This window comes from Dermacentor andersoni, chromosome 9, assembly GCF_023375885.2.
Source record: "Dermacentor andersoni chromosome 9, qqDerAnde1_hic_scaffold, whole genome shotgun sequence".
Lineage (NCBI taxonomy): Eukaryota > Metazoa > Arthropoda > Arachnida > Ixodida > Ixodidae > Dermacentor > Dermacentor andersoni.
This window is the reverse complement of record NC_092822.1, coordinates 27163247-27187423: the sequence shown is the minus strand read 5'-3', so window position 1 is coordinate 27187423 and position 24177 is coordinate 27163247. Positions and strand designations below refer to the sequence as shown.

At 46.0% G+C, this 24177-nt stretch overlaps 2 protein-coding genes across 2 annotated transcripts in view; both read right to left on the bottom strand.

The window, feature by feature from the left end:
* Positions 1-784: 784 nt before the first annotated feature.
* LOC126527509 (uncharacterized) lies at positions 785-19426 on the bottom strand. Its single transcript, XM_050175338.2, has 6 exons — positions 16881-19426; positions 11444-11600; positions 9530-9671; positions 7549-7708; positions 5354-5481; positions 785-2941 (listed from the first exon to the last, which is right to left on the bottom strand). Exons 1-6 carry the CDS (start codon positions 17139-17141, stop codon positions 2818-2820), a joined length of 972 nt encoding a protein of 323 aa, XP_050031295.1. The 5' UTR covers positions 17142-19426; the 3' UTR covers positions 785-2817.
* Positions 19427-21654: 2228 nt separating this feature from the next.
* Positions 21655-24177, bottom strand: part of LOC126527508 (sodium-dependent dopamine transporter-like) — a 35256-nt gene continuing 32733 nt past the window's right edge. Inside the window, exon 16 of the mRNA XM_055068786.1 lies at positions 21655-22516. Coding sequence (XP_054924761.1) covers positions 22301-22516 — 216 coding nt within the window. The 3' untranslated portion in view covers positions 21655-22300. The remainder of the gene's footprint in view (positions 22517-24177) is intronic.

The window sequence follows — 24177 nt, the reverse complement described above, 5'->3', positions numbered from 1 at the left end:
CCACGAGCTAAGGATTCAGAACAAACTGTAAACTCATACGAAAAGTATTGCACAAAAGGGGTAAGGGCCACCTGAGCGCGAAAGACGGGGCCTGGGGCATTTTAGCTTACGTTTACGGGTGGTATGCGCCATATGCATATTACTTATCGTTCCATGTCAGTCTGTAACAAGCATTCCTGTGCTGAGACCTCACTATCACAGTTTCTGAGCAGGCTGGTTATTTCAGCATGAGCTGAGGATTCAGAACAATCTGTACACTGACACGAAGAGTAATGCACAAAAGGTGTGAAGGGCCATCCTAACCGAAAAAGGCAGGGCTTGGGGCCCGGCGCAGGAGGACTCTGTGAAGTGCTCAAGGTGCCTCGGTCCCGTGTTTGCTATGTGAGTGTTCAAGATATGCTGTGGCTGTACCCAGTGGCACAAGCCAAAAGAGAAAGAGAGAGAGAGAGAGAGAGAGAGTTGTCGGTGTACGGACAGACGAGCCCACAGACTACGAACAGCCATCTCTTGCTCATTGAACAATGTCTTGTTATGGAACAGCTTGCGACATAACAGTGGTAACACTTCCAATTTCATCAGAATAAATCTCAATCACAATTTTGGACGATAAGTTCGACGGGTAACCTGTGCCTGCATCTTCTTCGCGGAGAAAGGCCGCGTGCATTAATTGAGCCCTATTACGCCCTATGACAAACCGTGCAATTAAAAAAAAGCATAATACAGACTAGCAGGACCAGGCACCAGCTTGCAACCCCCGATTTTATTCCATAGAAACCAAATAAACCACGTGAGGACCGAGTCACTGTTCACAGTGTAATACAATTAAAGAAAAATATCTCAGAACTGAATTTTATTTTTGCGATCAGTGATGTGGCGCAGATACATCCGTCGTTTACCAATCTGATAAAATATGCATCCGCCACCTCTAGCTCAAGCCTGACGCAAGGCATTTCTAGACACCCTAGTCGCTTCGATGAGTGCGTTGCGTTTGAGCTGCGTACAATAGAAGGCATCCTTTTGCGTGATTCTTCAAGTCAGATAATATTAATGTGCACACCAAGTGAAACTGCTGTCACCCGATTCATAAATGTAGCTCACTGCGTAAATTTACGAAATGTCATATACTTCACGGTCCCACTTTGTAAAATATGTTGCGCGTTTTTTTTTATCTTTATCGCCACAACGTCTGCGCGCTTTTCTTTGCATGTAATGTGTCGCTTTTAATTCACGAAGTCAACGTAGATTGTCTGCGCCATATCGCTACCTCCTTCCTCTAGACCACAACGCACACGTTTTTTTTTTTCTTTTTTTCTGGAACGATCATGTAAATGTTTCTAGCATCGCTGGCATGGTATGGTACGCCTTTTCGTTGTGCAACTTCACAGTGCTGTGGACTGCATTTGCTTCGTGGAGTATGAGTAAGCGAACGCTCCCTACCGATAAGGAAAACACTGTTATCACATTGTGTACTGCACGTCCACTGACTATGCATTGCGAATTATTGTTATTGATTGCATGTGCAGCTTTTTTAACTACCAAGAAAAACTGAATTAAAAGTGCTGTCTCTCTGTAAATCATTTGCATTCAAATACACATACTTTGTTTAATCTGGTTCCTTCGTGATGTGTCAGACAGGTACTTGAAGCAGGCTCCCTTGGTTCGCGTCTTGTCTATCGTACAAAGTGATACCTATGCGAAAAACATGCGTTTCCGTTCATCTTCATGAGTCTAAGTGTGATTATGATCGGTCGATCTGGCGATCCACGCTACAGGAAAGTTCGAAGCCGGCTTTCGCGCGATGTGCAACTGCCCGCAATGTAGCGGAGAGAACATTCGTGTAATATAGAAAGGAGCGGTGTGTATGCAAAGCATCCCTGCAAGTTCGCGGAAGGCCTAAACGGGTATAGTTTCACAACTTTCCTTTAGCTGCGATGACGTTATTGTAGCACCGACAAGTCGTTGCATCAATCAGAGAGTATTTGAGCATAAACGTTCGTTGACGAGTGGAACGCAGTCCATTTTTTTCGCTGCGCCGTTACGATTGCAAGTGTACTCCCAATTTTTTCTTTGAGATTACAGCTTTCTTCAGACAGGAGAACGAATAAATTTACTTTATGGACGAGGCATGGCGTACCGTTAATGAAGGTAGCACGTGCGTAAGTGAATCTCGACAAAGGATTGCCATGCTTGACCAGTTATCTGTCGCGGGTGCCCGCAAGTGTCCTTGATTGACGGGCTGGCGCTGTCTTTCCTTCAGCATGCGCAGATAAGTTTTGTGTCATCTTCTTTCTTTTCTTCCCGCCATTGTGCGACTTCTCAGTGGATGGTCGGCATTTGTGTTGCCTATTTCTTTCCTTCTAGTCTCGTGTTTTCCTCACCTGCCGTTCAGTAACAAAAATCTTTACCAACTCCTTCTAGTTTCATTCGTTATCAATCAGTGGTGTCCAAGTGCAGGCCCGGTGACAGCTCCCTCGGGATAACAGAAACAAGTCTGGAACAACGCTAATGTCGACTGCACGCGCCGGAAATGATTCGGAAGCCTGAATCACGTCACAGACGCCATGTCCTGGACATTAGGTAATTGCTGAGCCCCTGGGTGCAGTGGCTCTTGCTTTCGATGAGGATAGATCAGGATGTTTTCGTACGGTAAATCTGAAGCGAAGGCATACAAGAGAGCATGGGATAACAGACTAGCTTGGCATTAATCAGCATGGTAAACCAAGGACGTGGACTGGAATAGTGTGGGCACTGCGTGCTGCGGGAATGCCAGCTTGGCACTACGCTGAAAGGATCCGCTGCAAACGCCTTGAACGGATGCTAGGCGGGCGCCTCTGTTGAGTCATGGATGGTCGCTTGCCGCAGGAGTTTTCTTCTTCGGACTCGCTCGGCGTGCTCCTCCTTGGCTTTCAACTTTCGGACCATATCCTCCAACCGCTTCTCTCTGAAACGTTGAAAGGTAGGCAGGCTTAACTTCGATGAAAAGAACACCGAAAAAGTGTACAGGGTGATTATTTTTAGCTTTACCGGAATTTATACACATCGCCGGTCGAAGATAGCATAGCTCTAGTCCTTGAGCGGGAATATTCTTAGAGGAGGGCATTACTTGCACTACAAATCAAGACACACATCCAAATAATGAAAATAGATCCCTAATTAACTTCTTAATTCCTTTAAGGCAGATATTACTATTACGAAGTGAAGCTGGTGGGCTTGCAAGGAGTATCCAGTTGAAATGAATTTGCAGAATGACGTCAGTTTGGAGATATGCGCCATCAAACTCGCAGTGACAATGCACTGTTGTTGCAGTTACGTTTTTAAGAAAACGCTTTTTTATGCATTAAAGCACAAAGGTAACTGGAGCACCCATGCATTTCATCACACCATTTGGGGAAATACTATCTTGAAATTGGTGTCAGCCTGGAGATTCATTTCAAAGGGATACGTCTTGCGAAATTACCGGCTACGATTCGGTAATTGAAATATGGGACATAAATTAAATAATTAAAAAGAGCATTAGTGAATTCTTGTTCATTAGCTGAATATGTGTAATTTGCCGTGCCAGTAATGTCTACCTCTTCGAATAATCCAGCTCAAGTACAACATTTACGCTATCTACCACAGGTGAAATTAAAAAAAATGACTGAAAACTTTAAATTGGATCACTTCATATGCCATAGAAGCCCGTGAAATAACCGCTTTATCAAAATAGCTTTTACGTCCAAGCTGCAGCTAGAAAGTCCAAAGAAGTGTTTTAATATTACTCTAGCGTATGAGCCGTACGCCTATAAGTTTATGTAGCCAAAATAGTTAATATTGTGTCAAGAAAGCAACAAGCCATTGTCGGCCATCTAGAGCAAATTTTTTAAATTGGTTTCCTTTGAAAATCGGCTTCTACGTGCGAAAACCAACATCTGATTATGAGGTACGCCGTAGTGGGAGATACCGAAATAATTTCGACCACCTGTGGACCTTCAACGTGAACCCAAAGCGCAGCATTGCGTATCTTTTTTTTTTTTTTTTTTTTGCATTTCATCTCTACCGAAACGTGGCCGTCGCGGCTGGCATTTGATCCCACGACCTCGTGGTTGGTTCAAAATGCCGCCATTATAAATATTTGGCAATATGGCTGCATTTGACAATGTCCAGAACAAGGGGGCGTGGATTGGGGGCGGGAGGGGCGTGGCAATGTGTCCACTTGGCTTCGCAGTATTTGCAGCCGAACACACTGCGCGGCTCCAGGCGCCTCCTAAACCACTGGGGGAACTCTTGCACTGCGGTCGGCCTGCTACCATAGGAATGGGGGTCAGTAAGTGAATTTCCCTGAATTTCGGGCTTGTAACTTCAGGTAACCTTGTCGCTTTGTTTTTCTATAATTAACTTGTCTAATTTGGCGTGAATTTTGAAAGAGTCCTATATTTCTAAACGCACAAGGAAATAAGACTCTGTGACCATGCGTTATCATTGGAAGCTGTGTCATCTTATGACGCAATATTTTGTTGGAAATGACCGGCTTGCAAAGTCACGAAGCCGTTTGAAACCGGAAGGAAGAAGTTTACGCAAGTACATATTTAATGCCGATCGTTCTCACGCTGGCAGAAGCGTCATACCCTGGCACTAGCGTAAGAGTTTTCTCTAGCAGTTTTTGTAGAAAGCTCTTTCTCCTAAGCCTCCATGCGTGGACAGTGTATGTGCCGTCTTTAACACTACAGCACGATTTCACAGGACAGCACGACAGCCCGCCTTTTATAGTTCGTTTAATTGGCATCGCTATAAAATAGTTCTATCCCTAATCTACTCAATAAGCACAAGCCAAGCTTTCTGCGAAGTATTTGTAAAACTATGCAGCTATTTGGCATGTCTGTAACCTAAGTGTCCGTTTCGTTTGTGGATTAAGTTTGCCTCGTGAATCAGTTAAAAGTGATCCTAGCGAAGTAGTCCTGGTAGTCATTTGTAGGGAACACAAGCAAAATAAAATTATGGGGTTTTACGTGCCAAAACCACTTTCTGATTGGGAGGCACGCCGTAGTGGGGGACTCCAGAAATTTCGACCACCTGGGGTTCTTTAACTTGCACCTAAATCTAAGTACACGGGTGTTTTCGCATTTCGCCCCCATCGAAATGCGGCCGCCGTGGCCGCGATTTGACGCCGCGGCCTCGTGCTCAGCAGCCTAACACCATAGCCACTGAGCAACCACGGCGGGTGCAGGGAACACAAGAGAAGTACCTCTTGGGAGTCACATTATACTATAGGTTATAAGTAAGGTGACTGAAAAACCACTCATAACACAGTAGCACCCACACTGCAAATGTGAAAAGACAATCATGATTTTCAAAAGCACCTCAAGATGATTACCTGCTTTCTGCCTTGGAAGTCATTTTTACAGCATGATTAACGTTCGCCTCTTCTTCAGCCGGTTTTCTCGCTGGGCACGTTTCTTCTAAAAATGCCTTTGCCTTTCTAACCTTTTCTTCAACTTGTTTCTAAAGGAAAATTGAAGAAGAATGAAAAAGCATGTAATCTTCTTAGCATTTCCTAAACGCATGCACTCTTCACGCTGTAACAAGTCTTGTGTCAAAGCGTTTCCAACTACGAGTGACTACAGGGTCACTCTTATCTAGACATACCGTGCGTAAAAAAAGGAAATAAAGGGTCAACCAAGTGTCGATGCAAAAAAAAAAAAATCGACGTACAAAGTGGTTTAAGTGATTCCATGATTAAATGTTCTTTATATTTCTCTATTATGTATCCACCTGTTTCTACCTTCTGTTCATTATTCACTTATTTCGTGTCATATTCGTATCGTATTTCACGGACAATTAAGTTCACCTTGTCTTCTATAGAGTGTACACTTGGTTGAGCATTTCTTTTTTTTACCAAAAGGCCGATCACGGAGATAGTGCAGTCCATGGTGCAATGTAATTATTTTCGTCTATATTGTCTCTAGTTATGCATGCACAATTTTTTTCCTGACTCTGCGACTATATCTCGCTTCTTTCCAGCACCATCGAAGCTACCTTCCAGAAACTATAGCCTTGCAGAAGCCCTGCTTCGTCCGAACGAACTCAATCGATTTCCCAAAAGTGTGTCGTAAGGTTGCTTTGCCTCAACATAATAATATGCACGGCGGTGCACCCTTTACAGGGTAGAATCCAATGTGGTTATTTTTGTTCATATTGGCGTTAATTACGCCCGTATCGTTAATTTTACCAATTCTCAGACGATATCTCGCTCCTTTTGAGCAATGCCGAAGTTGCCTTCAAGACACCGTAGCCTTGCGCAAGCCTTGCTTAGTTCAAATTAACTCAATCTATTTCCCAAAAGTGTGCCGTACGGCGGCTTTGCCTCAATGTACTAGTATGCACGGCTGCGCACCCTCTAGAAGGGTGGAGTGAAATGTCGTTTTAACGCGATACTGTTAAGGGCCCCGTGTCACAGAAAATCCAGCGTGGGAGTTTGTAGTCCCACGTCCGGGGTCCAGCGGCAGACGTTGCTTCGGCAAAAACAATTTCGAACCACGCATACCCAACCACGATGGCCCTCCATGTGGCGCAAGAAAGTTACTGCACTAATTGAATTTCTCAAAGTAAAATACGTAGAAAAATTGTAAAGTACGACTTACACACAACCTACAGACATGATAACGTCGGATTGTAATTTGAATATACAAGAAACCATAATTAGGTTACGTGGAAACTCAAACCAAAACCCCTTTCACGCGATAGTGTTTTCCAGCTGCCGTTTGAGGTCTGTCTTAGTAGGAGCGGCGCGGCGCCCTCGGTTCCTCGCACACCATGAAAAAAAGAACCCCAAAGCCCGCCTTCAACAACGCATCCTGGTAAACTTCATTTCTTCTACATCGGGCTCTTCCTTTTGTGTTCTCCCTTCATCATGCCAAGTATCAGCGGTTTGCGCCTGTCCTGTCTTCTTACATGTGATTGTCTAGAAAGCGCAACCAATGTTTCCTATTACAATGAACCAACTTGCCCAACAACGCATCCTGCTAAACTCTTAACGGCGAAGCTACCTTAAGCGTTCTCCAATTTATTTTCGTCTATATCGGCGCTAATTATGTCCCTATTGGTAATTTTCCTGACTCTGTGACTATATCTAGCTTTTTCTCTTGTTGAGACCTACATTTTTATAGCTCTTCCGACTTGCTACGAGGCTGTGGAAGCTCGAAAGCGCTATTTCTTTTCTGGAAGTGGTTACAGGATGCCCAGACACCAGATTCGTCATACCCGTGTGAGGTCAGCTACGAGCTTGCCTTCAAAAACTAAATAATTACATGTACACTTTCCGCACACTGCCTCTGTTCTTTGTGGATTGCTTGAAAACATTTCTACGTGCATATCGTGTGAACTTTAATTGCTTAGGGTGTTTCGAGGATGTGGAGTGTAATCGTTAAGTACTTTCTTGTTTTTGTTGGTTTGTATGTTCGTTTTTGTTTCTTTGTTTATTTTAAGCAACACGAGCCGGTTGCTGGCAGTCAACTAGGCTACAAGTGACTGGGTTATTACTATGTTTCTTTTTTTTTTTTAGAAACCCACCTTCCGCCGGTCTTCCGCCTTTTCGAGCTTGTCGAGAATACTTTCTTTCGTCACACGAGTGCGTTCCTTGTTTTTCCTCTTCTTCTGAAGCAAGGGCGGAAGCTGTCGCACCGGACCTTTGGAAGGCTTTACCTCGCTTTCTGTAGATACAAGTTCGAACCTATAAGAAAAAAATGAGAATTTTTTTTGCTGATAAAGGATTATATTAATGATGAGGATGATAAGGAGGATGAAGAAAAAGCTGACGATGTCGGCTGCAGGCGGATCCAGCCTTGCTGGAATTGCCGGCAGTTGCTGCGCCCCAGTGCCGCCTTTTACCAGAGTTTAGGAAACCTAAAATCTATACATACGTCTTTCGGTTAGACTAATTAAATTATGGGGTTCTGCGTGCCAAAGCCACCATCCGCTTATGAGGCTCGCCATAGCGGGGGACCCGGATTAATTTTCACCACCTGGGATTCTTTAACGTGCAAATAAATCTACGTACATGGGTGTTTTTTGCATTTCGGCCCCATCGAAATGCGGCCGCCGTGGCCGAGATTCGATCCCGCGACTTTGTCTTTCGCTGTATCCTCATTGAGAGCCCACCGCGAGACGGACGAACAGCGCGACGCGCAGAGCCATGCGCGGCACAACGCAAGCCCGTAGCTTGTGCGCCGATCATCGCACACTGCCCCCCCCCCCCCTCACACACACAACTCCCCGAAATCCGCCTGCTAAACGTTACCAATTACAATATATGTCCACATCCCCTAAGAACTTCCGTAGGAGCCGGAATACCTCCTGCTTAAATGTGCACTTTCCTCGCGGAAACATCTTTTCTCGCTGATTGAATAACGTTCTTCTAGAGGCAAACAATACGCTCGGTGCGTGCTGTTTCAGGTGACTGTAACGTGGTAACTGCAATCGCTGCCCAAACCGACTACTGCGCATTTTCTTTGGCAAAATCTGCAAAGATACCCGGATTTAGCTCACATGCAGTTTTCTTGATCCCGTCTACCGTTGCTCCTATTCGGCGCCATTTGGTCATGGTGTCGTTCTGCAGGTGACTAAATAAAGTTGTTTCTCTCTCTCTCTCTCTATGCGAAAGAAAGGGACGATTGCAAGAGAAGAAGTTATTATTCCGCTTTTATCAAGCCACTTCTGGCAAGATTGAAATGCCTACGGACTTCACATTAAAATTATTCATTTACGATCCAAATATTCGCACTAAAAAAGAGCGAGAAAGTTATAGATTAGGCAACTAACTGCAATACCCGGTCGTCACCCTGCACTATGTTCATCTTGCGCAGATAAAGCGAGGTGGAATTGGTTGCACTAGTGCTCCGTAACTTTTTTTTCATATAGGTTCCAGTAAGCAAGTGGACATTTTAAAAATATATTTCACTCACCGTGCTGAACATACTGCAAACGAAATTAGGAGTTTTATACAGTAGCAGTTGCGAGGAACTCCACAAAAGAAAAGAGCCAGCACTTAGGGACATTAGTTTCGCATAGGTTCGATCCACTTAGTAACTTAATTTTTGACCCACCTAAAACCGCTTGTGTCAGGCACCCATTGATATGCATCGCAATACTGGACACTTCACATGGTGTCATATCGTCACATATTAATAAGGCAAAAAATAACACCGAAGCATTCAGTAGTGAGCGCGGTGATCGAATTCAAGCTTTATCGAAAGTTGTGGTTGCGTTTGCAGCCAGCAGTGCACTGTTATTTTCCAGCACTGTCATTTTTCTTTTTTTATTTCTCTTTATTTCAAACCTTTAAAAATTACATACCTTCAAACCTTTCTAAAAATAACTATTTTAATTGCCCTCGGCACATCCTGTTTGCAATGCCTGCTGTGGACTTCTTCGTAAGTTTTTTTCTTTTTCTAAATAAAAAATGTCAGTACCACTGAATCTGTCTGTGAAAGTCCAGATAAATAAACTTCGCCGCAATCTATTTAATGCACATATACATCATAGCGTCACTTACGAAATTCCGCCGGACGCTTTGCTCTCTGGTCGGAGCACGAGGCCTTCCGTCCTGAGCTTGTTCAGGATGGCTTCCTGCTCGTGCCTCTCCCTGTCCTTGCCGCTCATGCGACGAGGACACTGCTTTCCTTCGACGACCAGCTCTGCCGAAAAAAAATGCAGCAGCAACGCAAGAAAATGCAGCAGCAACGCACGACTAAGCGCAACGTTTGTTGACGCCTCTAAACCGGGAAAGAAATAAAGCCCAGGCTAGTTTAGTGCTGACCAACTGCAGTGGCTAAGTGGCCACGATGTTCGGCTATTGAGCACGAAGTGTAGGATTTGATTCCAGACTGCAGCAATGCGACAAAATAGAATGCAACACACACATATATATATAGGGTGCCCTAGCTTGCGATGCACCAAGTTCCAAGCCTTCAGTACGCGTGAAACCAGCTGCGTGTTTTTAGCCGCAAGCTCAAGAAGCATCGAGTATTGCTCATGACTAATTAGTTAGCCATGAATACCTTTTTTAAATTTATTATACTTTAGCTAGCCCTAACAGCACTATGTTGTTGAACACGTTCGAAATCGCCAAGCGTTTGCGGCTCCCTATCTTATGCCCAGCTGTTTTTGTCGCATTCAGAAGAAAGCTCGCAAAATGTACCTTCTCGCTTGCGCGTCCCTGCGGTGCTGCTCTCGAAACGTGCTGCGAACAAACTAATTCCGCCTTTGTAATGGAGCACTTCGATAACAAATGTCGAATTTATTTCTAGCTGGCGGCAACAGCGGTGCCCGTGTTCTGGTATTCTCTTACGTAGCAGATCAATTAGCTTGCGCTGCGATTTTATTGCGATAACGTTATAGACCGACTTCGCCGACTTTCTAGCCATCATCGTCCTGGCCTAAAAACGTGCGCCGATCCCGAAGGCGTTACATTCTAACACAGCCTCACAAAACTCTAGCTGCCACGGGGGAAGAATGCGAGTGGCTGACACGTGACGCATGCACCAGACGGTTCAGAGAGCGACTTTTGCTCGAGAGAAGCATGCGTGCAGTCGTGGCCGTAATGGCTAAAGCATCGAGCTGTTGTGCTGAGCGACAGAGGCTCGATCTTACCATCGGGCGCGCATTGCTTTTGCAACATTATAGGCTGAGTTCACCCACTTTGGAGCTATCTAACAAGCAAAGCTGGAGATGTGCTTAGCGTACGAATGTCACCATGTACGAAATCGCAAGCTTGCAAGAGATGCAAAGTATAGAAACGTCGCTTTCATAAACGAGGGTGTGCAAGTTCGCCCGCGACGCACGCATGCACTGCTGTCGAGTCTGCTGTCGCTGCTGTCGGAAGAAGTGGTCCGATCCTGGAAATAGTGCAATAGCAAAAATGGCCCGCTGTCTTGCTGTGTAGGGCCAATTCATCACAGTGCTGCAAAATGTGTTGCGCAAGGGGAACGATCTTGGAGCATTTTACTCACCACATCACGAAAGCACCGCTTCACATTAAATTTAGCGTGTGCGTTGGATCGGACGTCATTGTATCTATAAAGAAGGTGTATTTCCCAAACTCATTTGAACGCTGTACACATTTAGCGGGAGCTAAATCTTAGCAGATATTTGTCCATTCTTTTTTTTATAACTTTGTTCTTGCGGTCTCCTGAACTTCAAATGATGTCGTCTTTTTCTTTCTTTTTTTTTTTTGTCTCTCTCGTAGCATGGTGTGTAGTGACTTGGAGGAGTAGTGGCCAAGGTCCGATACGCTACATATCGTTCTTGGTCTCGTTCCACGTAATAGCTAGGTTCCAAAAAGCATAAGTGGGTCATATTTTAGTAAACGTTCGACTTACTTGTAATGGAACTTATGCGGAACGATGTCTGGAGTGTACCTATAGGGGTTCAAACGGGCGCCACTAGTGAGGGGCGGAGAGCCACTTACCGATGTCCGCTAGAGGTTTGAACTCCAGCTCGACGGCGCGCACTTTCTCGGGTGCCGAGAACTCCGTCACCACGTCGGCGTACTCGTCGTAGAGCTCGTGCACTCCGGAGTCCGGGCTCTGGGCCTGACCCGTCAGCGGCCTCGGCGTGGGGGTCCGCTGCAGAGAGAAAATAATTTTTTTTTTTTCGCGCGCCTAATTCTTAATGTACTCGCTCAGCCATGCCGGGTCATTCCCTGGCCTCCTTTCCCCCACCCCCGGTGTAGGGTAGCAAACCGGGTGGTCGTCTGGTTGACCTCCCTGCCTTTCTTGTCCTTGCTCTCTCTCTCTCTGTCTGCGTGTGTCTATCTCTATCCACCATTTTCTGGAAATGCCTATCCGACAGCTTCAAGGCATGCAATGGCGGCAGACAGCTGTCAATTCCACGTACCATTCGTAGCAACACTCGCAATGAAATGTCAATACAAAAATAACGGGGGAGGTGGCAAAGATTTCACGGTTTTTTAATCTTTTTTCATAAAATTCAGCGTGTTTTTTTTCCACACAAAGAAATGTTCTTGATGTAAATATATTTTTACTCATCAGCATTCACCGCCTTTTGTCGGTAGATATTTCTTGCCGTCCAGCAATCAGTTATCTTGTTATGTGTTTTTCTTTCATTTAGAATATATGGTTAACTAAATTTTTTGAATTTGTTGAATTGATATAACTGCAGACCCGGTGCTCCAAGGTTGTAGTTACATCCACTGCACACGCAAGAAAAAGGTTTTCTAGAAGTCGTGTCGTAAACAGCAACTCGGTACGACTAAAGTTGCTTGTTGGTATATCATGATGGAGGCAAAAGACGTAGCACATCAGAAACAGGACAAAAGAAGAGCACAGACGACACACACGTTTGATGCTATTTGTGGCTTCGCAGGATTTAAAAGTGAGTGCATTTCAGATTCGAACGCACATAGAGTGAAACATTACCTGTAACGTTATGCGGGTACATATCTCTAACAAATATAAGAAAAAAAAGCATTCCGGCACGAACCATCTCAGGACAACCATCGACGTTGTCGGGATTTGATTAGCATCGAAGCAGTGTAGCGGCGCACCGTATGGCCACCGCCGAAACGCGTCACGTGTGAGTCACGTGCTGCTGCCGAGCTCCTCCGTCCCACTTCCCTTCATTGAAAAGCGTCACATACCCACTGGCGCACGCCCAGTAGCACATACGAAGTGGCACATATCAATTGACCCAAGTTGCTGTCAGAGGCGTTTATTGAAAAGCGGCGACCCCAGTAACCCAACTTAGCGTCAAATAGGGTCATTGAAGAGCGACATATACCCAGTGGCAGATATGCACAGTGAACCAATTTGTCACAAAAGAGAAGTGATTAGATCCGCAAATAGACATATTAAACACCGGAGAGTGCGCGAAACGCCGGAAGAATGATGATTGTCTTAATGAATTGACTAAGAATAGCTGAAACCTCGCGTTACTTGCAGAGTTCGTCCACAGCGTGAGAACTGCGAGGTCCCGGTTCAGGGCTGCCGCGACCACATTGCGTAATTACACTCCCGAATTCTCGTTTTCGTCGCAGAATCAGGCAAATAAAAAACGGACGCGAAAGAATAATAGAGCTATTCAACTTTTGACGCAGACTATACGGTAACTGCAGAAACAGAGGCTCGTGAGCGATACAGGAATAACAAAAGCAATCACAGGTGATGAATGATGGCCCCAGTTTGCGCTATTATAGCGTTGTCAGAGCGTTTCTTGCACTCGCCTCGAAGGCTTGGGCTTCCAAACAAAGTCTCGTTTTGAAGGAAAGAGCGTTCGTCGTCTGATTTATTCTCTGGCGTTGTAATTAACTTGGTCCATAAAGCTATTTGCCGTTGACGCAGCGTTTTCTCACGACGAATTCATGGTGGCGGTTTGTGTTAAAGCGAATAGTATTTCTTTTGCCTTTTCGGCCGTTTTCTTGGTTGTTCGTTGGTTGGACTCGACAAGCTTGGACATTGGTGGTCTCTTGCCGGTCGTGCGGGCGATTCGCTTATACGTTGACAATCATCACCAATGGTTTCTGTACGAAGTTTGTTTCATACTCTGCTTCACCGGGTGTTTCCTGCGGCTTAGCAATCCGAAATCAAAACTGAAACACCCAAGGCTTCTGTACCCGCCGCGTGATTCGGTGCACATAGCCAAAGGTGCCTCTAATAGCTTATAAGGACGTATGGAAGGGTTCTGGCGCGTCCATGGGTTTATGAGCGCGATTGAGAGTTGCAATCGCTTCAAAACGCAAGCCACCGCGAACGAAGAACAGCACACGCTGCCTGAATCCACCTGTCCAATCCAAGGTCACATAGGGCAATCCGTCTGTGCGTTACCGTAAGCTACGCGTGCCAATAATTATGCCTCGATATTGAAAACCAATATCAAGAAGAGTGCCGAGATAGCGCCCCAACTAAGCTGCCCAAGCGAACTGAAAGTTTGCAAAAGTCTACAACACCATCCCCTTCTCGGTACAAATGCGCCAGAAAAAGAGCTACCCAGCGGGGCTAAAGTAGGCGGCTTTCGCGCCGCCATGTTGGTGCGTGACATAGTTCCCATTACGCTAGCGCAAATCTGTAAGAGACTTAGCCGTAAAGTGCTACTGTGTTAAATTTTTAAAAAATACTCGGGGCGACAGGTCTGGAAGTGCCACTTTCATCTCGCACAGCTCCATGCGCGGAAGCACGTGTAGGCACACAGCTGTACACCGATCCTGTCTTAGCTTTGTGGTAATTTTTGCTTTCACCGAGACTTCTTACTGCGATGACAACTATACGCACGCCAGAGGCGCATTCGTGCCGTCACCGTTGACACCATTGTCGCGCTGTCAGAGCATCGACACGCATGCGCAGTCCGCTCGTGCAGGATTAGCCGATCTCCACAGACGCGAGATACGCACGGTGAGTTTGACTGCCAAAAAAAAAAAAAGAAAAACAGGCCGCCACATATCCCTCGTGCTACACTCAATCGACTTTGCAGCCAAGCCAGGGCAGAGTTCCGCCTTCCACTGATGACGTCAGCGCTGTGCGCGCGCAATTAAACACTACCGTACCTGCAGGACCGCCATGTTCGTGCTCCACCGTTGTTGCTTGAAGTCCGAGCGGAACGGACTTCAAGCCGCAATCAGTCACGGTTTTCCTCCGGTCTCATCAGTGGTTCGCGTGGCGATTGCAACTGCGGTGGCGGCGCTCCTCAGCGTGTGAGCGTCGTGAGACGCCTGCGCTAACTGCTAGGACGCTGTTTCTGCCACGTAGAAACAGTTTCCTCACGTGCTGTGTAGCGCCAATATGCCGCACCCGCGCATTCTCGAACACCGTCTGAGGAGCTTTACCGCAATACCAAACATTGCTCTCGCTATCCGGGCTTCGGCCTTTTGGCGAAACTGACCAATTTTTAATGTGTTAACATTAGGAGTGTCAAAGCGAAGAAAACTATATATATATATATATCCCCATTTGCTATCTGATCAATACCACTCTCTTGACTGTTAACGTTACGCCTAACGTTCTATCGCTCCTTGCGTGGTCCTTAACTACCAAAATTTTACATAACTGGTGCCAAGAGAAGGGCAGCGCAGTCGAGGACGGCAGAAAATTAGGTGGGGTGGTGAAATTAGGAAATTTGCAGGCGGAAGTTGGAATCAGAAAACGCAACAAAGGGATAATTAGAGCTCGCTGGGAGAGGCCTTTGTGCTGCGGTGGACGTAAAGATAGGCCGATGGTGATGGAGTATATATGTATATACAGCGTGTCCTGCGTAACTTTAGCCCAACTTTAGATATATGCAAATGTCACGTAGCTGGACAGAACCAAGGTAATGTTATTTTCCATCGCTTGGAGATACTCAAATTATTTTTTCGTTCCGCCTAATAACATAATTAGTCTTAAATTGTTAATCATTTTCTGAAATATTATAATTAGATGAAAAGTGTCAATGAGAAAACTGTAGAGCAACAAGAAAATAATTCCCGATACAGTTTTCTGTTGCTCAATACAAGCTACATAAAAGTGTTTCGCGAGTGTGAAAGAAGCCCGCGAATGCATGCAAGGTGCCTCGAGCAGCCGGTCGCGCGGCAATTTTTCGTGTATTCGCGAGTTTCTTTCATGCCAGAAAAAATACATTTATATAGCATGTTGCGATAGCCAGCAACTTATATCTTGAGATACACGATACATTCTTTCATGTATCGTAAATGCAGATGCTGATACGCGTCTTTCCAAACGTATCATGATACAGACACATGATACCCAAAGAGTATCAAAGAGTATCAAAGATAAGCTACATGTATCTTCGATATTGCCCAGCACTGCCTACACATAACCATAAAATTTGCCTGATGTGGTGCTACCTAAATACAAGGTTCCAGAGGAGCTGTCTTGCCCGGCATTAATTTTACATATTTTGATGACCTTCTTAGGATTTCAAAGAGAAAGATACAATACATCACCTGTCGGAAGAATGTGACCTTTACTAAGAGCTCGACTGATTTCTTTTAATTTTAACCGGAAATTGTGAAAGCTAAATTAAGGCGTATAACTGCATAAATATTCACCAAAACGAGGCATCACTAGGCGGCGTCTGCTATTGCAACTACAGTGAGCCACATTATTCGATTAGGCATTTTCTCAACGCAAACGAATACTTTATGAATACGATTGTTGTACTATAAATTGCTGCAATAAAGTAACATATTCACGTCAGCTTTCACTAATCTGTTAAAGCGTTTCACTTTAGGCGATTTAACACAGCTTATATTAATGCGTTTTTTGTTCTTGAACAGTAGTAGTTAAAGAGCTAAAAAAACTGGCGCTTGAATTGTTGACGTTGTCAGTTTACTGAAATCCTTTTTCCTTTTCTTAATCCGATGGCTGCAATCATAAGTATGCTACATAGAGTCAGCAGATGTTGGCATTCTCTCTTAAATGCAACGATAGCTAGGAAAATCTTTCGAAGTATTGTATCATGGAGTCACGTATGCCTTTAATACATGTTCTTTTCTTTAACAGATAGGCTCTTGTACATATATATATATATATATATATATATATATATATATATATATATATATATATATATATATATATATATATATATATATATATATATATATATATATATATATATATAATTTTTTTTTAATGGCAGAAAGGTGGAGAGTCTGTCGGCCTTGGTGAAGTGACTCTAGCCTGCTACTCCACTCTGGGGAAGGCGCGCTTGGAAACGACAGAGATATAATGTGAAGGGGAACGAGGGCGGTGGCAGAGTGAATATGATGATGATGAGGGCTCCACAGAATACCGGTTTCTGTGCAACGCGTACGTGCACACTTCACAACACAGCACAGTCATCTTTGCAGGCAGAGAAGAAGCTATGTCTTAAAACAACAGTTTAATTCTTACCTGGACCAGCGCCTGCGGTTCCGCTTCCTGCAAATCCGGTTCCACTTTCTGCAAATCCGGTTCCACTTTCTGCAAATCCGGTTCCACTTTCTGCAAATCCGGGTCCGCTTCATCACTCCTAAAAACAGGTTCACCGTCCTCAACGTCTCCGGCAGGGTTTGTGAGCACAGGCGTCGTCGGCATCGAACCCGTGTCCTTGACAATGACGCTCTCGGCTCTAGGCACACTCGACGAAACTCGCGTGGAGGGAACGCAGCCCATAGTCCCAGAAGTTGTCAGCTTCTGCACGGATACTGCTTAGCGCCACTCGTCTTGAAAACGATCACCGACAGTCGCTCCTTAAGACGAAGTCGAGAGTTCATGTGGCGTCTTCAATGTCAAACAGCCACCTTCAAATGTGCTTCGACACAGCAGGGGTCATTTTGAGGCTCTCAACTGCCAACGAACAAGACACCCGCATTGGTGTCTTTCGAGAAACAGTGATGGCGTATAGTAAAGGTGTAATAGCACGCTCCTTCTGAAACCCAACACTTTCTTGATGAATCAACTACCCAGCGGCGGCACAGGCAAATAACACGCTGTAAATTGTTTTTGTGCGCGTCAAAAAACGCCGATGCTAGCATCTACCGACAATTCGAACTCAAGGAAGGAAAGTCTTTTAAGTTCATACTGCGCTGTCTAGCCTCGTTAACGCTGACAGAATTAAGGCCTCGTACAGCTTATCTCCCGATTTCTCTCACGCCAAGCAATGAGCTGAGTTGTGACAATTATTCGGCTTGCTTTGTCAAGGGTGAAAAAGACTTCATAGCGGTACCTGTGGATAGACGATTCTCCGACCACTCAGTTATGAACTTGGAAACGTCGACAGCCATCAACGGGGAAATAAACGCGGCTACATCTCTCCCAACTGAGGTGGTCAACCCTCTACATAAAGCAATCTCCCCGATATCTCACTTCGCTGCAAAGTACCACTCGCACGCGTTCATCGCAGCTACGACTAAAATATATAGGAGCTACCCTCTGTGAACGCGCATACGATGATCGAACCACCAATCATATCGGGAGCACCTGTAGGACTCAACGCTAAGCCTTTCAACAATCGGCTCTCAAGGTTGCGCCGGCGCTTTCAAGACAACCCTACGCCTTCAGTTTCTACATCTCGCAGCTTGCAATAAGACCGACGCGGCATCTACGCATTGTCCAACACCGTTTCGCCATCCGCACTAACCTAATGGACAGTCCCAGAGACTACACCGAGCTTTCCAGACTCCAGCGTGTCCCCTGCGTGTTCGTTCAAACCAAAGCCACTTTCTCCCTGCGGTCAGATTGGGAAGCCACTGCGGCGTTCGTCTGCGGGGAAATGAAGGGAGTGCGGAACGTCCACCACACGCGGCGACATCGATTCTCCGGGGAACGCCATGTGTGCGAACGGCCCCGAATCGGAGGAGGAGGAGGAGGCCCGGTTCGTCGATTGCAAAGTTTTGTTGTTCCCCAGTACATCATCGTTTTCCATGGAAACTGTTATGCCTCACGCTAAGAGGAACTGGCGCGGCGGTGGCGATGGACGAGCTGACTGCACGAGCAGAGTGCGCGCCGGGCGGTCAATACGGGTTTTTTTTTTTTGCTTTGTTTCGTTTTCGCCGAAGAAGCGGGAAGGAGCGTCACGCGCTGAGGGGGCTGGCCCGCGTTCGCGATTGATCGGAAACCTGTTCGCTCGCGAAGAGGCCAGTGGCTTCGCGAGGCGACGGACCCGGGGTCTGGACTCCTCCTCTCTCCGTGACCCGGTCGTTTGTATAGGCGAGGCGCGTGCGAAGGGCAATTTGTTTCTGCGTTTTGCTTGCGCGCTCGCTTGCTTCCTCGAGTGCTCGTTTTCTGGTGCATTTGTGTTTAATATTCGCTTTCAGTGACGCAACGGGTGCGCGTGCGGTGCACGAATGTGAAGAACAAACGGCGTGCCGAATAGAACAAGGGCCACGCTAACACTTGGGGGCGGCGGTAGTTCTCTCGCTTCCGACGAAAGACGTGAGGATATTGCTCTCCACTCGGATGTACTTCACAAGCTAAGCGGTGAGACGCCAGTAACAGACATTCTTGTAAAAACAGGCGTCACTCACCCGTTACTTCGAAAGATCATGCATACCGCCGTGAAAATAAATAATTTGCATTTTTTTTTTTAGGGATTCTCGAAGCTGCCGACAACATTCGACAATTCGCCGCGCATCTGAAGTTCGATCTTCTCGTGCGTGATAGTTCTCGACAGGCTTGCCGTGCCTTGTTCTGATAAAACAGGAAGCAATGAGCAACAAGGCTTCACGTGCTTGGTGACCGGGCACAGCTCTAAGTTATGAGGTTTTACGTGCCAAAACGACATAGCGTTCGCCACCAGCGCTTGCCGGTAAACGTTGTGGTCGCATAAGCATGCAGTTGCCGGAAAACGCAAGAAGCAGTCAGGGATCCTTGAATGCTATCGCATTCCACTCTTTAAGACGAAGCTCTAACGTCCCCTAAATTTTGATTGGCTTGATAGTTGCCTACTCCCAAGTTGACGTCTCACGTGGTGCCTGCAGTTGAAGGATGCTTCACAGTCACCGCCGTGTGAGGCGCTGGCTAACAATGCGAGAACCATAGAGTTTCTCGCTATATTTACTAGTGGGAAATCTGGCGCTGCTGCGCTGTAGTATGCACGGGAATGCCGGTATATTGTGACTTAGGATTGGCATCGTCCTCGGAGAGCCAGGACACCTTGAAGACGCGCCTGGCAAGCACCGTTCCGTCTGTCACAATGATTCATTTTCTACTAAAACAGCGCTTAAAAAGCTCTTTTAGCTATATTATTACACAAAAAAACATGTTTGATTTGACTATGAAAACGTGTTATCACACGTACAATTATATGATGCGTAATAAGTATCAGCGGGCTGCTAAAGTTGGAGGACAGACGACAAGATTCGCGCTCGCTTTGGAACAGTTTGTCGTCTGTTCTTGCTTTTCTTCGCTTAGTTATGCATTGTAGGCGAGTAAAGATGTAATATGCGTGAATGGAAACATTTTACGAAGATTTTACTTCAAGAGCGCGTTATTTGTGTAGCTATATACACGTTTTAGACGAAGCCTCTTACAACACCAGCCAACACAAGCCTCGCAGACACATATACCATCATCCCCATGACGGCACAGCGCCCTTTAAGGAACTCCCATAGATGGTGGCGCCAGATTTCCCTCTAGGTGTTATAGTGAGAAACTCTATGAGAAACTCTATGGCGAAAACCAGCCTTTACACATACACGAACAGCTAGAGAAGAAAATACATGAGCAGACGGCCCCCAGTAGTTTATTCCGCAAAGCACAGCACACGTGAAGAGGGAGAGGTGGGTTTGGCTTCCAGCTGCGACGAGGTGTCTTTCCGTAGGCTTGTATTTCCCTTTTCTTTAATTATCATTTCTCCTCGTAAATTAAAGGTACCTACTATATCCCATATACTTTTCTGGCTTCATCGTCTGTTTTCCCACTGTTGTATGTCCTATGTTAATTTTAGCTTATTGCGTCGTCTGCCTCTTTCGCGCCTTTTGATTTTCACGTCTCCGTTTTTTTCATTTTGGCATGTATTGGTATGTCAATGTTGTTTACTTCCGTTACGCTGCTTTGGCGTTATACTCTCTCTCTCTCTTTTAAATGTGTTCCGTCCTGTTGCTCTGTGATTTTATTCTTCTTAGCCTTTCTTCTCCTTTTTAGAGCGCAGCTCTTTGGCGTCCGTTCCTGGGTTTCGCGTCGTCGTCGGCGTTGTCGTCGGCCTCGTAACCAGCTCCGCCCCCCTTTCATCCCCCCAGCGCTAGCAGCGACCGACTGATACCGCTGGATGCCGCTGAAGCCGCTAGAGAGTCAAGATAACGTGACTGCATAGAACACCGTCGCCGCCATGCAGAAAGAGGAGGAAAGGGTCCCCCCCCCCCCCTGTTCTTGTGTGGCGGATAGGGTGCTCTTCAGTTGCCGACGCGCCGGTTATTTCACGTAGGCCCCGGCACGTCGACGAATACGTGACCACCTTCCCACGGCTAGACCTGGTTCTTAGCGCTGCGGAAGCGAGGGTATCATATTGTTTGTGTCGGCATCGGCGGCGTTGTCCCTGAAACCAACTCCGCAGCTGGGGTTGACTCACTATCGGCGTCAGCGGCATCAGTCAGTCGTTGCTATCTCTTCCCTCCTCCCTTTATCGTGTTGTCCGCTTGCTGCGCGCGCTTCTGCCCCCATCGTTTGCCGCTGGGTGTACACGCCGCCCCCCTCCCCCCTCTTCCTGCGAGTCTCCGGTTGTCAAAGCGCCGGCTCGAACTTAATTCCTTTCTTCGCTCCTCCTCCAATGCAACCCCTGTGCGGTGGCAATCAGAGAGCCAGATCGGTGGCGGCGGATCTGTATATGTGCACCGCCCGAGCCGAAATTGCCGCTGCCGTTCGCCCTGTGCGGTGGCAATCAGAGAGCCAGATCGGTGGTGGCGGATCTGTATATGTGCACCGCCCGAGCCGAAATTGCCGCTGGTGTACCACGTCGAACATATATCAGTCTATTTCTCCGACCACAAAGCTTCCTTCATGACTGTCAAGAACTGTTAGTGGAGTCTTTGTTAAAGGAATACGTGTGAAAAATAAAAAAAAAAATTCTGTGATAGCGCATACATGTGTTGCTCGATTTCTTTGCCTCAATCTATCGAAAAGGTGAAACAGCTTATTTGCTGCGCTCAAATTTCGCATTAGGAAGTAACGTAATCGTCGGTAATTTTTTCTTTTTATTTTTCCGGCTGAACTGAGCCATTGGTCATGTTTTGGTGTAAACGGGAAAGCATAAATCTACGTACTCTCTTGAACAAAAGTTACACGGACCAGGGATTCTTCGATAAAGCCCATTATCTGCTCCGGCTATGGATGCAACTTGAATTTTAGGACTGCCGTCCAAACTTGGTGTAGTGAAATTTGTATTTCACTCGTGAGTTTCGGTTTGTGCGTCTTATTTACGAAGACAATCAGGTTCCTTTTTCCGCGAACCGGTGTACCGCGTACATTCGCTCACGGGCACTTTGCGTGATCCTCGTGTTTATTTTTATTTTTTCTTCCTTTACCTCTCGTACCCTGTCAAGCCGCTTTACAGGGCTCTTTTCTCTCCCTCCTAATGTGGCACGAAACATGAGAAACAAACTTTTATTTCTAGCAGTAAAACAGCGCTAAACGACAGAACGAGGACAGGGACAGAGACACCAGCGCTGACTAACAACCAAGTGACTTTATTCTTTCAGTCAGCATATATATATACTCCGCCGCTATCTCGAAGCAGAGAATGAACAGAATTCAGCATGCGCAGGGGAGAAAAAAAATGTTTCACTGCTCGTAATCATGAACCAACCAGCCCAAATGCGTACTCTTTCACTTCTATTTTATTCTAGCGACAGTCGGTTATTGAGCGCCGTGAATGATGATGACGCCGTGAATAGCACAGGCGTGCGGTTGAAACCTCCCTTGTGCTTGGCGTCATTCTTGCCCTTGACAGGCGTGATGGTGACGCAGGTACGAATGCGGTCGTTGTAGTCGAAAGTGAGATCGGGGTCCTGTGGTCCCCACATGGGATCGGTGGCAAGGGCCTTGCTGAAGTCCTGCGCAAGACGGGATGGACAGTGGAGCGTCGTCATTATCCCAATCACCTGCACACAATGTATAATTACGACCAGTAGTCGCAGGGGGGCGGGGGGGGGGAGGTGTTGTCCTGCGTCTGGCGCATATTTTTTTTCGTCGTCCCAATGCATGCCTAACTCGCCTACTTCGCTACGTGTCATTCAGCATTGGAATTATCTTCGAGACGGTGCCACCGAAATTAGGATCTTGTAAGCTTCAGATAGGTCGACGCAATATTTGGGTAGTGTCTTGGCTAAAGGCTACCGTGTGATTTTTTGTATTTATGGTTTACGTAACCTTACTAGCGTTGAAGAAAAAGTTACTAGCGTTGAAGAAAAAATTGCATTCTCTAGTAGTTATTGTATTTAACCATTTCAGGCTCTTGTTTATATTTGTAACACTTGCCGTGGTAGCTTCGTGGCTACCGCTGGTTCCCGCCTGGTAGCAGTAGCACTGCGCTGGCTTGCTCGAGGTCGCGGGTTCGAACCCGGCCGCGGCAGCCACATTGCCGTGCCGATGATGCAAAAAACGCTCGTGCAGATGGACTTAGCGCAAAGTAAAAAAAAAAAAAACCCGGGTAGACAAAATTGGTCAGGAGTCGCTTCACATATATATATATGTGAAGCGACATATATATATATATATGTGAAGCGACTTCACATATATATATATATATATATAATATATATATATAATATATATATATATATATATATATATATATATATATATTATATTATATTATATTATATATATTATATTAATATAGATATGCCTCACAGATACCACAAGGACCCTTGCACGAGGAACTGTTCAGATAGCAGCGAATGAAGAGGGGGCAAAAACCATTTAAATGATGTCTATATATATATAACTTCTTTTTGCCCCTTCTTCGCTGTTATCTGAACACTTCCTCGTACAATGCTCCTTGTGATATCTGTGAGGTGTGTGAATAAATGAACAAGGAAAAAAAAAGAAAGAAAGGGTCAACCAAGTGTCGAGGCTAACCATCGAAAGCAAGCTCGTCTCAGGGCAGGCCCGTACGAACGCCGGCGTGTCGCATTGACGCCAGAATCGCCGCCGTCGCGTGCGTGCTCTGCCTCGACTGACCGGCCGAACGCAAATCGCCGGAAACCAAGATTCCGGCTTGTTTCGCACGAAGAGAGACGTGCCAGATGCGAAGAGCTGTCGCGTGTAGCAATGAAATCGCGATGCATCAAACAATGCGACACGCCAGACGGTCGCATTCACGTAAGCCTGGCTTACATACGTGCTTCCCCTCCGCCTCTGAGAAGCATTCATTCATTCATTCATTCATTCATTCATTCATTCATTCATTCATTCATTCATTCATTCATTCATTCATTCATTCATTCATTCATTCGTTCATTCACTCATGGCATATTTACGTCATATTTTCAATGAATGCCTTGAATGATGAATGAATGGAGGGGTGCACCACTTCAGCAGGTAGATGATTCCAGTATTTCCCTGTTTGAACGAAGAAAGAGTTAAGATGGAGGGGGTAAACAGCCTTTGAATGGCTACGACGGGATGAAGTGCGATGCGCAGGCGGGATGTCGGTCTGGCGAATCAGCGAGGGATAAAACTTGTAAAAGAGACACAGTCTTGCTGTTTTGCG

What these genes read in the sequence shown, in the direction of transcription:
- LOC126527509 (XM_050175338.2), bottom strand. Translation starts at nt 17,141, where the DNA reads ATGGGCTGCGTTCCCTCCACGCGAGTTTCGTCGAGTGTGCCTAGAGCC. An exon ending in AACCGCAGGCGCTGGTCCAG is followed by an intron (nt 11,601 to 16,880) that starts GTAAGAATTAAA and finishes TTCTCTCTGCAG; the next exon opens with CGGACCCCCACGCCGAGGCC. An exon ending in AAAGCGTCCGGCGGAATTTC is followed by an intron (nt 7,709 to 9,529) that starts GTAAGTGACGCT and finishes TTTTTCTTATAG; the next exon opens with GTTCGAACTTGTATCTACAG.